General features: G+C 39.1%; 1 protein-coding gene across 1 annotated transcript in view; it reads left to right on the forward strand.

Moving 5' to 3' along the window:
• Nucleotides 1-15618, forward strand: part of LOC126455618 (DC-STAMP domain-containing protein 2) — a 315015-nt gene that overhangs the window by 153156 nt on the left and 146241 nt on the right. Inside the window, exon 10 of the mRNA XM_050091384.1 lies at nucleotides 4239-4407. Within this exon, the coding sequence (XP_049947341.1) occupies nucleotides 4239-4407 (169 nt within the window). The remainder of the gene's footprint in view (nucleotides 1-4238; nucleotides 4408-15618) is intronic.

The raw sequence follows: 15618 nt of genomic DNA on the forward strand, positions 1-15618 counted from the left end.
GTACTGGAATTAGTGAAATTGGTCTGTAGTTTGCAGGATCTGATTTGACACCCTTCTTAAAGACTGGAGTTACCTTGGATAGTTTGAGAGGATCAGGAAAAAACCCTTCTATGAGACACAGGTTTATAGAATATGTTAATGGTGCTGCAATGTAATGTATGATTTCTTTCAATAGATTGTTTGACATATTAAAAATATCTGTACTGTATGAATTTTTCATTTCTTTGACTATTTTAAGAACTTCATGTTGGCATACCTCTTTGAAGTGTTTCAATGATGATCCGGCCCTATTATGATTTAGGTTTGCTCTCTTCAGATAATCTATACATGTTACATTGGGTTTACTGATCACTTCTTAGAGAACAGAATACAGTTACATTTGGTGTGCTTCCTTTCACTACCATCCTAAACCCAGTGTCTTTACTCATTACGGTCTTGTTTTATTAAAGGGATACTGACCATGGCTTTTATGGGGGAAATCTAGTACCATAGAGTCAAATGTCCTGCTATGATTTGAAAGGTTCTCTGCAATTGAGCTGCACTCTACTGCACAACCAGGATGTTCACACATACAGTATCTGGAAGAAGTTGCAACTGTGTACAGAATGTTCATAAATGAAAGTGAGGCAAAATGGAAAGGTTTGCACGAAATTGCCCAACCATTTACAAAAATCATGCATTCCATAGCAATGTAACTGGACATTTTAAACAAGTGCCGATACAGTGTAGATCAATTTTTTAAGCCATAAAGCATTGTGGTATAGTGACTTTGTAGTTGCTATTGTTTCTCAAATTTAAATACTTTATAAGTATTTCTTGTTTTATTAGCACCAAAAGTACAATTTTTCTCTTGTGGGTGTATGCTGTAGAGTGGCAAATGTCAAGTACCTACTTAATGAAAAAAGTAAAGTTTTATTACTAACATTGTTAAGATAATATACTGTAAAATATTTGTAAAAATGTTTAATTGTCACTATTCTCTATTTTAAAAATGTATTCATATTGTCATCCGGAAAGATGGACCCATCATATCATACATACATCAAAAAAAGTTTTGCATCACCCCTGTTCCCAGAGCTTCTGGAGACAGACATAGACTGTGGATATTGTATCACAAACACAGTCCCTTTAACTGTTTAGAGATGTCACTGAACCCACTCAAATATGTAAACAACCATGCATGAGCAGTGCCTATTAGACGGAGGGGGTCCCACAGCCGATCAGTTCCACTCATTCTGCTGGGAAGGAGGTACATGGCTCATGTTGTCTTTAGTTCAACCGTGCCTAGAGGGTCAATACTGCAGTTCAATTGTGTCCGCATTGTTACTTTCTGCCAGGAAGGGCTCTCAACAAGGGAAGTGTTCAGGTGTCTTGAAGTGAACCAAAGCGATGTTGTTCGGACATGGTGGAGATACAGAGAGATAGGAACTGTCGATGACATGCCTCGCTCAGGCTGCCCAAGGGCTGCTACTGCAGTGGATGACTGCTACCTATGGATTGTTGCTCGGAGGAACCCTGACAGCAACGCCACCATGTTGAATAATGCTTTTCGTGCGGCCACAGGACATTGTGTTATGACTCAAACTGTGTGCAATAGGCTGCATGATGCACAACTTCACTCCTGACGTCCATGGTGAGGTCCATCTTTGCAACCACGAAACCATGCAGCATGGTACAGATGGGCCCAAAAACATGCCGAATGGACCGCTCAGGACTGGCATCATGTTCTCTTCACTGATGAGTGTCACATATGCCTTCTAGCAGACAGTCGTCGGAGGTGTGTTTGGAGGCAACCCGGTCAGGCTGAACGCCTTAAACACACTGTCCAGTGAGTGCAGCAAGGTGGAGGTTCCCTGCTGTTTTGGGGTGGCATTATGTGGGGTCAACGTGCTCCGCTGGTTGTCACGAAAGGTGCCATAACGGCTGCACAATACTTGAATGCCATCATCCAACCGAAAGTGCTCCCATATGGGAAGCATATTAGTGAGGCATTCGTCTTCATGGACGACAATTTGTGCCCCCATTTTGCACATTTTGTGAATAGCTTCCTTTAGGATAACAACATTGCTCGCCTAGAGTGGCCAGCATGTTCCCCAGATGCGAACCCTATTGAACATGCCTGGGATAAATTGAAAAGAGGTGTTTATGAATGATATGACCCACCAACCTCTCTGAGGGATCTACGCCATATCGCTGTTGAGGAGTGGGACAATCTGGACCAACAGTGCCTTGATGAACTTGTGGATAGTATACCATGATGAATACAGGCATACATCAATGCAAGAGGACATGCTACTAGGTATTAGAGGTACTGGTGTGTACAGCAATCTGGACCACCACCTCTGAAGGTCTCACTGTATGGTGGTACAACATGCAATGTGTAGTTTTCATGAGCAATAAAAAGGGCAGAAATGATGTTTATGTTGATCTATATTCCAATTTTCTATTCAGGTTCCAGAACTCTTGGAACCGAGGTGGTGCAAAACTTTTTTTGATGTGTGTCTCATGGATAACATGATTTGTCCTGTATCTCCTGCACTTCATTTACAGAAAAAGATTTAAAAAAGACCAATAACATAAAATACTTTGCCATATTATACTGATCATTCTGATTGACTTTTTGAGCAAATGATAATGTTCATTTCTGACTGTAGTTTTTTCAGGAGAACCTTATATTGACCTTCTCTGATTACTTCCCATTGCCAGCATAAAAGAAATCAGTAACACAATATCCAGTACTAATATTCTCCTATTTCCTAACCTCAGCTTTGGCACTCACTGTCCTCATGACCATGTCCTAACATAATGAGATTTTCACTCAGCAGCGTAGTGCGCGCTGATATGAAACTTCCTGGCAGATTAAAACTGTGTGCCCGACTGAGACTCGAACTCGGGCCTTTGCCTTTCGCGGGCAAGTGCTCTACCATCTGAGCTACCGAAGCACGACTCATGCCCGGTCCTCACAGCTTTACTTCTGCCAGTATCTCGTCTCCTACCTTCCAAACTTTACAGAAGCTCTCCTGCGAACCTTGCAGAACTAGCACTCCTGAAAGAAAGGATATTGCAGAGACATGGCTTAGCCACAGCCTGGGGGATGTTTCCAGAATGAGATTTTCACTCTGCAGCGGAGTGTGCGCTGATATGAAACTTCCTGGCAGATTAAAACTGTGTGCCCGACCGAGACCCGAACTCGGGACCTTTGCCTTTCGCGGACAAGTGCTCTACCATCTGAGCTACCGAAGCACGACTCACGCCCCGTCCTCACAGCTTTACTTTGAAGGTAGGAGATGAGATAGTGGCAGAAGTAAAGCTGCGTGGACCGGGCGTGAGTTGTGCTTCGGTAGCTCAGATGGTAGAGGACTTGCCCGCCAAAGGCAAAGGTCCCGAGTTCGGGTCTCGGTCGGGCACACAGTTTTAATCTGCCAGGAAGTTTCATATCAGCACACACTCCGCTGCAGAGTGAAAATCTCATTCTGGAAACATCCTCCAGGCTGTGGCTAAGCCATGTCTCCGCAATATCCTTTCTTTCAGGAGTGCTAGTTCTGCAAGGTTCGCAGGAGAGCTTCTGTAAAGTTTGGAAGGTAGGAGACGAGATACTGGCAGAAGTAAAGCTGTGAGGACCGGGCGTGAGTCGTGCTTCGGTAGCTCAGATGGTAGAGCACTTGCCCGCGAGAGGCAAAGGTCCCGAGTTCGAGTCTCGGTCGGGCGCACAGTTTTAATCTGCCAGGAAGTTTCATATCAGCGCACACTCTGCTGCAAAGTGAAAATCTCATTCTGGAAACATCCCCCAGGCTGTAGCTAAGCAATGTCTCCGCAATATCCTTTCTTTCAGGAGTGCTATTTCTGCAAGGTTCGCAGGAGAGCTTCTGTAAAGTTTGGAAAGTAGGAGACGAGATACTGGCAGAAGTAAAGCTGTGAGGACCGGGTGTGAGTCGTGCTTTGGTAGCTCAGATGGTAGAGCACTTGCCCGCGAGAGGCAAAGGTCCCGAGTTCGAGTCTCGGTCGGGCACACAGTTTTAATCTGCCAGGAAGTTTCATGTCCTAACATATTTTCCAGGTTGAAAAAGTCTGAGATTGGTTGCTGCTGATGTTAGATTCCAGATATGGGCAATAGTTGTAACAATGGTAGTCACTGATTGGGGGGGGGGGGGACATAGAGAGAGCACAATAAGAAATATCAAAACAGCATTAATTATAAGAAGTAACATTAGAATACTGTAAGTTGTGAATTGTTACAGATGGTTTCTCTACGTCTGAGTGGCAGCGAGAAGCTGAAGCTTACTCGATCTGTATCATTTGTGATTCACATAGCGATAAAAATATTAATATTAATGGCTTATGATTATTGTCTATATTGGATTCTTGACAAGATCCATCAACATGGTCGATTCACTTCCAAGATTCAAGGTAGGTAAGTTTCTTTAATTTAACTAGGTTGTATGAAATGTCAGCAGGTTGTTTTCAACTTTGTCTAATGTTCAAACTAAGAGACAAGAGCTTACTCACTTTAGGTGGGTTTTAACTGACAGTGTCCTTGTAGATAATGTCATCAAATGCTAAAAGCAAACTTTTATATTCCAAAATTTTTGTTTTAATGTATAATTGGATGGATAAAAAATCTACTCACTGATTGAAAACAGGAGAAAACACTTTATGGAAATGTTCCAGCTTTCTGAGCTAGTGGTTCCTTCTTCTTTTATAATTGTAACTGTATATAGGTCCCCATCAGGAAATTTTCATCTATTTCTGAAAAATTTGGACTCCTTGTTGTGCTATCTGTCAGACAGGGGGAAGCAAATTATTATTTGTGGGGACTTCAATGTAGATTCTCTGAAAGAGGGTAATAGGAATGACCTGGAAGTATTACTCGGTTCTTACAGTTTGACACCCATTATTGATTTGCCTACTCGGGTGGTAAAGGATAGCAGCTCACTGATAGATAACTTCTTTATAGACCAAGATAAGTTTAACCAGATAAATGCTCAGCCTGTTGAGAATGGTCTTTCTGATCATGGTGCACAGCTAGTTACAATATATGACATAGCTCCATTCAGCAATACTAAACAGTCCTCCAAAGTAGTACGTTCAGCCAACGATTTAACAATTGCAAATTTCAGGGAAAGCCTACAGCAGTTAGACTGGGATGAGGTGTACCATGAACCTCATGCCAATTTAAAATATAATTTATTTCATGACATTTTTGTAAATGCATTTGAAAACTGCTTCCCCAAGAAAATAGTTAAATATACTCGTAAGAAACCTTGTAACAAACCATGGCTTATTAAGGGTATAAAAATATCTTGTAACCGGAAAAGGGAAATGTATCTGACAGCAAGAAAGAGTAGTGACCCAGAAACTATCAAACATTATAAAGACTACTGTGTTATATTAAGAAAAGTTATTAAAAAATCCAGAAGTATGTGTATCATGTCTGAAATCAGCAACTCTGATAATAAAATTATAACAATTTGGAATATTATTAAAAGAGAAACAGGTCAACCAAGAGCACAGGAAGACAGTATTACCATCAAGTTGAATGAAAACTTTACGAACAAAAAGTCAGAAGTTGAAAATATTTTTAATAATCATTTTCTAAATGTTGTGGATATAGTAGGATCCAGGTGTTCATTAGAAGATGCTAGGCTGTTAATGGAAGAGGCCATACCTATGCAATTTGATACAATTGAAATCTCACCCACTTCTCCCTCTGAAATTAGGAAAATAATAAACTTGCTTAAAAGCAAAAACTCACATGGAATTGATGGCATTTCCAGCAAAATACTAAAAGCTTGTTCTCAACAGATAAATAAGATTCTCAGCCACCTGTGTAATAGCTCTCTGGAACAGGGCATTTTCCCTGATAGACTGAAATATGCTATTGTTATACCTTTGCATAAAAAGGGGGATAGATCTGATGTCAACAATTACCGTCCAATCTCCCTTCTAACAGCTCTGTCCAAAATCTTTGAGAAAGGAATGTATTCAAGAATAGCTTCACATATCTGTAAAAATGAAGTACTAACAAAATGTCAGTTTGGTTTCCAGAAAGGTTTTTCAACAGAAAATGCCATATATGCTTTCACCAATCAAATTTTGAATGATCTGAATAACCAAACACCACCCATTGGGATTTTTTGTGATCTCTCAAAGGCTTTTGATTGTGTAAATCATGAAATTCTGCTAGACAAGCTCAAGTATTGTGGCATGAGTGGGACAATGCACAAATGATTTAATTCGTACCTAACTGGAAGAGTGCAGAAAGTTGAAATAAGCAGTTCTCATAATATGCAAAGATAAGCACATTCCTCAGACTGGGGAACTATCAAGAATGGGGTTCCACAAGGGTCAGTCTTGGGTCCTTTGTTGTTCTTAATATATATTAATGACTTGCCATTCTATATTCATGAAGAGGCAAAGTTAGTTCTCTTTGCTGATGATACAAGTGTAGTAATCACACCTGACAAACAACAATTAACTGATGAAATTGTCAATACTGTCTTTCAGAAAATTACTAAGTGGTTCCTTGTAAACGGACTCTCACTGAATTTTGATAAGACACAGTACATACAGTTCCGTACAGTGAATGGTATGACGCCATTAATAAATATAGACCTTAATCAGAACCATATAGCTAAGGTAGAATATTCCAAATTTTTAGGTGTGTCCATTGATGAGAGATTAAATTGGAAGAAACACATTGATGACCTGCTGAAACGTTTGAGTTCAGCTACTTATGCAATAAGGGTCATTGCAAATTTTGGTGATAAACATCTTACTAAATTAGCTTACTACGCCTATTTTCACTCATTCCTTTCATATGGCATCATATTTTGGGGTAATTCATCACTGAGGGGTAAAGTATTTATTGCACAAAAGCGTGTAATCAGAATAATAGCTGGAGTCCACCCAAGATCACCCTGCAGGCATTTATTTAAGGATCTAGGGATATTCACAGTAGTTTCTCAGTATATATACTCTCTTATGAAATTTTTTATTAACAACCAAACCCAATTCAAAAGTAATAGCAGTGTGCATAACTACAATACTAGGAGAAAGGATGATCTTCACTATTCAAGATTAAATCTAACTTTGGCACAGAAAGGGGTGAATTATACTGCCACTTAAGTCTTTGGTCACTTACCAAATAGTATCAAAAGTCTGACAGATAACCAACAAGTATTTAAGAAGAAATTGAAAGAATTTCTGAATGACAACTCCTTATACTCCATAGAGGAATTTTTAGATATAAATTAAGAAAAAAAATTATAAAAAAATAAAAAATAAAAAAATAAAAAAATAAAAAATAAAAAACACAAAAAAATAAAAAAGTTGTTATATTAACTTAAGTATGTTGTTAAATTAACTTAATCATGTCATGTATTGGAAAATTTGACTCATTCCACATCATTACGAAATATCGTATTCATGATCCATGGAACTAGTATTAATCTAATCTAATCTAATCTAATCTGGCAGAAGGGTTGAAAGGAATGAAGAGGAATGAACAAAAGTGACTGGTGTGGCTTAGGAAATGTAGAGAGTCACCAAAACCCCAGTTCAGTGCAGACTTACCAGATGGGATGAAAAGGTAAAACTGGTTGATGGGGAATACCTGAGAGCATAAAGGTGGAAGATGGGGTAATAATCAAGTGAAGATAACTTACAAAAACATTGGCAAGAGTTAATAAGAGCAGAAAGCTAAGTTCTTTATATGTGGTAGACAGTGTGGAGGAGGGTAGGGAAAGGTCAGAAAATAAAAGATACAGAAAACTAAAAGGGACTGAAGGAAAGGAATTGTTACTGAAAAGAAATGCTGAGACCAAATAAATTAATGTAAGTTTAGGCCAGCTGGTTGGCGGGAATCCAAAGACATTTTAATGCCAGTTCCCACCTATGGTGTTCGAGAAACTGGTGTCAGGGGGAAGGATCTAGACTACACAGGTACTGAGGTCATGACTGTAGAGCTTGCTCTGCAACAGGATATTGTGTGTTACCAGTGTACACCCTCTGTCTATACCCATCCATCCTAACTGATAACTTGGTGGTAGTCATACGAATGTAGAAGGCCAAACAGTATTTACATGACAGCTGGTACACAACATGTGTCATTTCACAAGTGGTGCTCCCTTTGGTTGCTCGTATAGCTATCAGACAGATGTTGTTGTTGTTGTTGTGGTCTTCAGTCCTGAGACTGGTTTGATGCAGCTCTCCATGCTACTCTATCCTGTGCAAGCTTCTTCATCTCCCAGTACCTACTGCAACCTACATCCTTCTGAATCTGCTTAGTGTATTCATCTCTTGGTCTCCCCCTATGATTTTTACCCTCCACACTGCCCTCCAATACTAAATTGGTGATCCCTTGATGCCTCAGAACATGTCCTACCAACTGATCCCTTCTTCTGGTCAAGTTGTGCCACAAACTTCTCCTCTCCCCAATCCTATTCAATACTTCCTCATTAGTTATGTGATCTACCCATCTAATCTTCAGCATTCTTCTGTAGCACCACATTCCAAAAGCTTCTATTCTCTTCTTGTCCAAACTATTTACCGTCCATGTTTCACTTCCATACATGGCTACACTCCATACAAATACTTTCAGAAATAACTTCCTGACACTTAAGTCTATACTCGATGTTAACAAATTTCTCTTCTTCAGAAACGCTTTCCTTGCCATTGCCAGTCTACATTTTATATCCTCTCTACTTCGTCCATCATCAGTTATTTTGCTCCCCAAATAGCAAAACTCCTTTACTACTTTAAGTGTCTCATTTCCTAATCTAATACCCTCAGCATCACCCGACTTAACTCGACTACATTCCATTATCCTCGTTTTGCTTTTGTTGATGTTCATCTTATATCCTCCCTTCAAGACACCATCCATTCCGTTCAACTGCTCTTCCAAGTCCTTTGCTGTCTCTGACAGAATTACAATGTCATCGGCGAACCTCAAAGTTTTTATTTCTTCTCCATGGATTTTAATACCTACTCCAAATTTTTCTTTTGTTTCCTTTACTGCTTGCTCAATATAGAGATTGAATAACATCGGGGAGAGGCTACAACCCTGTCTTACTCCCTTCCCAACCACTGCTTCCCTTTCATGTCCCTCAACTCTTATAACTGCCATCTGGTTTCTGTACAAGTTGTAAATAGCCTTTCGCTCCCTGTATTTTACCCCTGCCACCTTTAGAATTTGAATGAGAGTATTCCAGTCAACATTGTCAAAAGCTTTCTCTAGGTCTACAAATGCTAGAAACATAGGTTTGCCTTTCCTTAATCTTTCTTCTAAGATAAGTCGTAAGGTCAGTATTGCCTCACGTGTTCCAGTATTTCTACGGAATCCAAACTGATGTTCCCCGAGGTCGGCATCAGACAGATAGCCACCTGCGATACAACATGTCATGTACCAGTTGTTATGTAAACACCACTGTTATATTAATTTCTTCAGTCTCAGTATTTCTTTTCAGTAACTATTACTCTTCTTTGGTCCCTTTTATTTTTCTATGTCTTTTATTTTCTGACCTGTCTTCCCCTACCTCTCCACCCCCCTCCCCCCCCCCCCTCCCCCACCTCACCTGTCTATCACCTATCACATATAATGCACTTAGCTTTCAGCTCTTATTAACCCTTGCACAGTGTTTTGTCAGTAATCTCTGTCATGCTTACTACTCTATCTTCCACCTTTTAGCTTTGAGGTTTTCAAATCTCATCAGGTGTGGTCCCCAACAATCAGTCTTTCCTTCTCATCCCATGTGGTAAGTCTGCCCTGACCTATGGTTTTGGGCAACGTTTTCATAACTCTGCCCATTTGGTAAACCTCAACAGTCTTTTCCTTCATCTCTCTTCCTATGCCTTCAACCCATCTTTCAGAAGAAAGGGTCCCTGGCTCCAGAATCTTCCATATTTCTATAACTGATGCATGTGTTTCCTCCTATTGCTGCATGGTGAGTAGATTTTTTATACAATTGATTATTTTTGTTGATATAAAATTTTTGTGTTGATACTGGAATGCCACGACACACTGATTGAGGTAACATGTCTCCATTCTTCAAGTGTACAAATTGTGCGATACGGCATAGTGTTTAAGGCACTTATAAAGATCCTCTCATAATTTTCAACATTGCAGATATTAATTTTAAGTAGTATTGCTTCCAAGTGTTAACCATTTTATGTGCAATGAAAGTATATAATTTTTAAGAAAGGTATCCTTACATATAAGTATAATCATGTACGTAACTTGTTAATGGCATCAATGTCCAGGGGTTTGATAACTGTCCAGATTTGCTGAATAGACAAGGCTGAAATTTTATAACTCATATCCACATATTGGTAATTTATAAACAATTCATACTATAGAGTGACAAACACTGTTAATTTTCATATTGTATCACAAACCATAATGAAAACAAAGATACTGCATAGTGGTACATGCCAAAGACCCTAACATGCTGTTTATTGCTAGGGTTGCAAAATTAGTGTGACTGTCTTGATGCCAAAAATATGTGCCCCAGCAACCAGCTCAAGATTCTGATGAGCTATCCCCCCTCAGACATAGAATCTGCACAAGATTGTGTGACTTTGATATATGCATGAAAATTAGTTGTTGGAAAAAACAACTGCTGTGATCGGAGGCTTACCCAATGTATGTGTTGCTTTCAGGGCTCTCAGTTGTCCAGCCGGATGTGATCGTTGAAGTCCCATGATATTTCAGCAAATAACCTTTCCGCCATCATCATGTGGTTCTGATGTAATGGTCTATCTTCTCATTGTCAGTGTTATTTGTGTCCGTCAGTCGGGCTTCGATTCCCTGTGCCGACAGTCCGATTGCGGCTGCTGAACGTCCGGTTGCGGCCGCCGACATTCCATTTGCGAGCACCGACGCTTCGATTGCGGCCGCCGACAATCCATTTGCGTGCACCGACCCAGGTCTGCGCCCACCCCGGCGTCGCGCCAGGTGGTGGAAGATGCAGAATCCCGAGGAGTGTCCTCTGCAGCCATTGTAGAAGGGTCTTGTGTCCACTTGTGGCGTGACTCCTTGACGGAGTTAAGTAATGGTTGCCATGTCTTGCTTAGTTGAAAACCTGTGTCTTGGTTTACGAGATTGTCCGTTACGTGAATTTCAATGGCCTCCTTGAAGGTGTTGTCCCAGTAGAAACTGGTAGGGGTCAGAATGTTGGTCTCTACTGGCCCCTACCAGTTTCTACTGAGACAGCATCTTCAAGGAGTCCATTGAAATTCGCGTAACAGACAATCTCATAAACCGAGACACAGGTTTTCAACTAAGCAAGACATGGCAACCATTACTTAACTCCGTCAAGGAGTCACGCCACAAGCAGACACAAGACCCTTCTACAACGGCTGCAGAGGACACTCCACGGGATTCTGCATCTTCCACCAACCGGCGCAATGCCAGGGTGGGCGCGGACCTGGGTCAGCACTCGCAAACAGATTGTCGGCGGCCGCAATTGGACTGTCGGCGCAGGGAATCAAAGCCCGACTGACAGACATAAATAACACTGACAATGAGCAGACAGACCATTCCATCAGAACCCCTGATGATGGCAGAAAGGTTATTAGCCGGAATATCTTGGGACTTCAACGATTGCATCCGGCTGGACACCTGAGAGCCCTGGAAACAAAAAAATTGCTGTTTGAACTTTCTTGGTAGCATTTGAATGTGGAAAATCCTTTGTCATGATAATATCAAATGAGTGGAAACATTTGTTCTTGAAATACTAATTTTTGCTTGAAAAGTTTAAGAAAATTTAAATAAAAAATATAAATTTTCAACCAGATAACATTTTTGTGTAACTATTGATTGGTAATGTCATTTGTAAAGATTACACATAAAAATTTGTAATCCAAATTTTAAATGTCTAAGAGTAAAAGGAGTAAATGACATTGTTGTCTTCTAACGTTCTGATGACTTAAAGTGTGAGTGTGGGTGTGGGTTATACTGATTTATTTCCCCAAACCACATCCCTCTTCTTTATGAGGAGACTTACTTGGAATTTTGCAACCCCTCTTCTTTATGGGATAGTCAGCTGCTGGAAAATCTCTTGACTTCTACTCCGTTGGGTAGCGCTAGGTACAGGAACTTTTAAGCCTCTTTCTACTTATAAAATGAGTAGACATACAAACTTTCCTTTTCGCCAGTTAACAATGTATTTGACTTTCATGCACAACATAATTCACACTTTCAACATACACATGCAACTTTCTGTAACTACCTTGTGCTGTCAAACATTGCGAACAAAATAATTTACATTCGAAAGAAAGTCTGCTTAGACACCATGACTTTCGATAAAGGATACTGAAAAAATGTCTTGCCTCTACCAAGGCTGAGTCAAGAGTTTATAAGAGTACTTTTTCAACTGTTCTTGTTATAATTAACAATAGTCAATGACATAATAAGCACAGAGCGGCATAAAAACTCCATGGCTCTTCTTTACACACGCACTAAAACCTCTATGGCTTGCCCGACAGGAACTTGTCGGATCCATTCGACCGCCGTGTCTACTTTCTTCATACAACTGATTTTAAGCCTGCACACACAAACATGTGATGCGCAGTCGGTAGGATTCTACCATTCCACACTTGTGTCTAGAGAATCATGTGTTTGAGATGGTAGAAGGCCGAGTGGTTCCAGAATTTACACAGAAATTTTCGAATCACTACAGTCTTTCACTAGGAAGATAATTACAAAGTAAAATGAAGTTGTAAATAAGACAAAATGCATATAAGACATGAGAAAGAGTCCATTATGTTACAAGAAACAATTTTTCAAGTATTTGTTCATGAATAAATCTTTTGTGGATGTGTCAGAAAAGTTGTTTTATCCACTTAAGTTTCAGTCACATTCTGAATAAAACCTGTGTTATAACCACTTGAAGTTCTTTTTCACAAAACTGTATTTTTGTTTATACATGTAAATTGTCCATGTGAGATGGCAATTTTTACACTGTGTTGTGAATTAACAGAAAAATATTTTAGTACTCAGCATAAGTCCTAACTTCTTTTCCTTCACAAAGAGAGAGGTGTCGTTTGGTTTCTCTTCATGCCACATATTTGTTTGTTAGGGTGGAGGACTAGCAGACAACATTATGTAAAATATAACTATGGAAACTCCAGGTAGGAATATCAACAATGTAGAAAAAGATAGATTGCTGCTTACCGTAAACATAACGTACTAAGTCGCAGACAGGCATAATTAATCACTCAGGCATTGCACAGCTTTTTATATTGTTATGACTGCCAACCAGCTGTCCACCAGGAGAATGGCCACTGCTAAAATGTGGCCAAGACCAAAGTAGACCACCTTGTGACACAACACACAGGTGAACATAACATGCTTAATTTCAGTAACTGCTTCGCTAAATGAGCCATATGGAACCTCCCCTCTGCCAGCAGCTTTTCTGAACTACACAGATGGGACTCATCCTTACAACACATTCTTCACTCCCATAATTATCCCGGCCTCAACCTTTGGTAAAATACTGTCCCTACACCCTCCATCCAACAGTTTCACCCCCTGTGTTCTGTCACCTCCTTCCCAGTCTTGACTCGTACCCAACACATATATAAAATTGAGCACATGGCTATATCTAAAATTCAAAGACTGAACATTTACACATTAAAAAATTGTTTGATATTTTCACTCATAGTCATGAACTTTGGAATTCAAACAGATATTCAGAATTGAATAAGCCCTTTAAGATATAGTGAAACCAATAAAATTGGTTACGCAAAATGTGTAACCAAGTGACAAAAACAATTTGTATATGTAGGCAATGAAACACTAATGGAAAAGTTACATATTAAATTTTGATGCATATGGATATTTATAAAATTAACAATTTCTTTTGAATCACTTGCACTCTGACAGTTAGTACATGAGTGTTTTCATAATAAACATAATTAATTTCCCCCCAATTTTTCAGCATATTTGCTTAATTTTCTAGAACATAAAAAAAAAGTTTTTCATTACCTTTTGTGCACAGCACCCAGTTTCTTTCAGTTAAATACACAGATTCAAAGAAATTCAAACTACATACTCACTGGGAAAATCTCCAACAACAATTGTATATCTTGTACATCATCCTTCATTCATTTGCCATGCCAACTACCCTACTGCATATGAAGACCTCATCATGTCAAGTGATATAGTTTTGGAGATAGTCCTCACTTGACCAGCATAAAATTTATTCAGTTTTTGTGGGCAGCTTTGCAAAATAGTCAAAGGAAGACATTCAAATTTCTAGAATACAATTTCCAATACTTTGTCTTGAGGAGTACATTAAGTGAAAGGTGAGATAATGTCATGGTGACATTTTAAACATTTTGTCCAACTTTGAAGTAGTATATGTCATTGATCAATTGTGATAAAACTGTAAAACTTGGCAAAGTGGTTTGAAAATTTCCATTGTCCACATTTTGTAAGTTTCATATAATTTGATGCACTGCTTTTGCTTCCTGCAGCGCTCAGAGTTGTCAATGAATATTGTAATGACAAAGTTTTTCCCAGGTTCTCTTCACGTAGTTAGTTTAGGAAGCACTACTTATGTGACCTAGTTTTTCTTGAAGTCTTGTCTATAAAATTTGCATGTTTTATGATTTTGGAATTATAGGTTTTGGTATGTATGGACTGAAGTTGACATAAAAAATGTGGGGCAAACCTAAGTGAATTTTAAACCATTGTATCTCAAAAGAACATCTGGACCATGATTTTAAAGGTGATTCTCTTCTTTAAAAAATAATGCATTTCAATCATTATTTTTTCCTGAAGATCTGCAGCTATCCAACACAGTTTGTAATTCAAATTTCTACTTTGGAGCATCATGCTCTAAGATCACACTATATTGAGAAAGCAGTAGTAATATTCATTCACAAACTCAGTCTACCTCGAATGAAGAGTGAAAAATTGGGGTTATTCTGTAATTTTTATATTTTCTTGAAGTGTCTTACATAAAGTAAAAGTAACTGACCATTAAAACATGTAATCAATTCTTAATTTTGCCTGTGACTTTGTATTGTTGCTTTGAAAATCTGAGGGATTCAAGAAGTGCATAAGTGCTTCAAGCTGACCAATATCTAATTCTGGTAAAAGGCTGAAAAATGTTGATGACTTTTCCCCTGAGCAAAAGAAACTGTTGCTGAGTTGTTCTACCCTGAGTTTCAATGCTAACTCCAACATTTGTCTGCATCATATCATAGCTGTGATAACAAACGTTGAATCTTTACAAAGTTTATGCTTTAATCAGTGTTCAAAGAAGAATCATCAGTTTCAAAAGAAATTGAAACTGAGTACTGAAATTCTTGCTAATCCATTACAAAAATTCAGCAAGCATCATTCAGTTTTGCAAAAGTTTGTCACAATGCGTGCCCTCAGGCACAGACTGCGGAGGGGGTAGTTTATGGTGGGAGGGGACATAAGGTGACTGTGCACCTTCAGGGACTCAGTTCATCAGTGCACTTGATTATTACTGCAATGTTATTGCTGAAATACTATGCCTATTGGACACTATGGATCAGCACTATATCTGTGATCTGTTCAATCAGCATTTTGCATTTTTTTTTCTTTTTTAAATTCTGGTGGCCAGTAAACATGACTTAAAATTACAA

This window comes from Schistocerca serialis, chromosome 1 (genome assembly GCF_023864345.2).
Source record: "Schistocerca serialis cubense isolate TAMUIC-IGC-003099 chromosome 1, iqSchSeri2.2, whole genome shotgun sequence".
In the NCBI taxonomy this organism is placed as follows: domain Eukaryota; kingdom Metazoa; phylum Arthropoda; class Insecta; order Orthoptera; family Acrididae; genus Schistocerca; species Schistocerca serialis.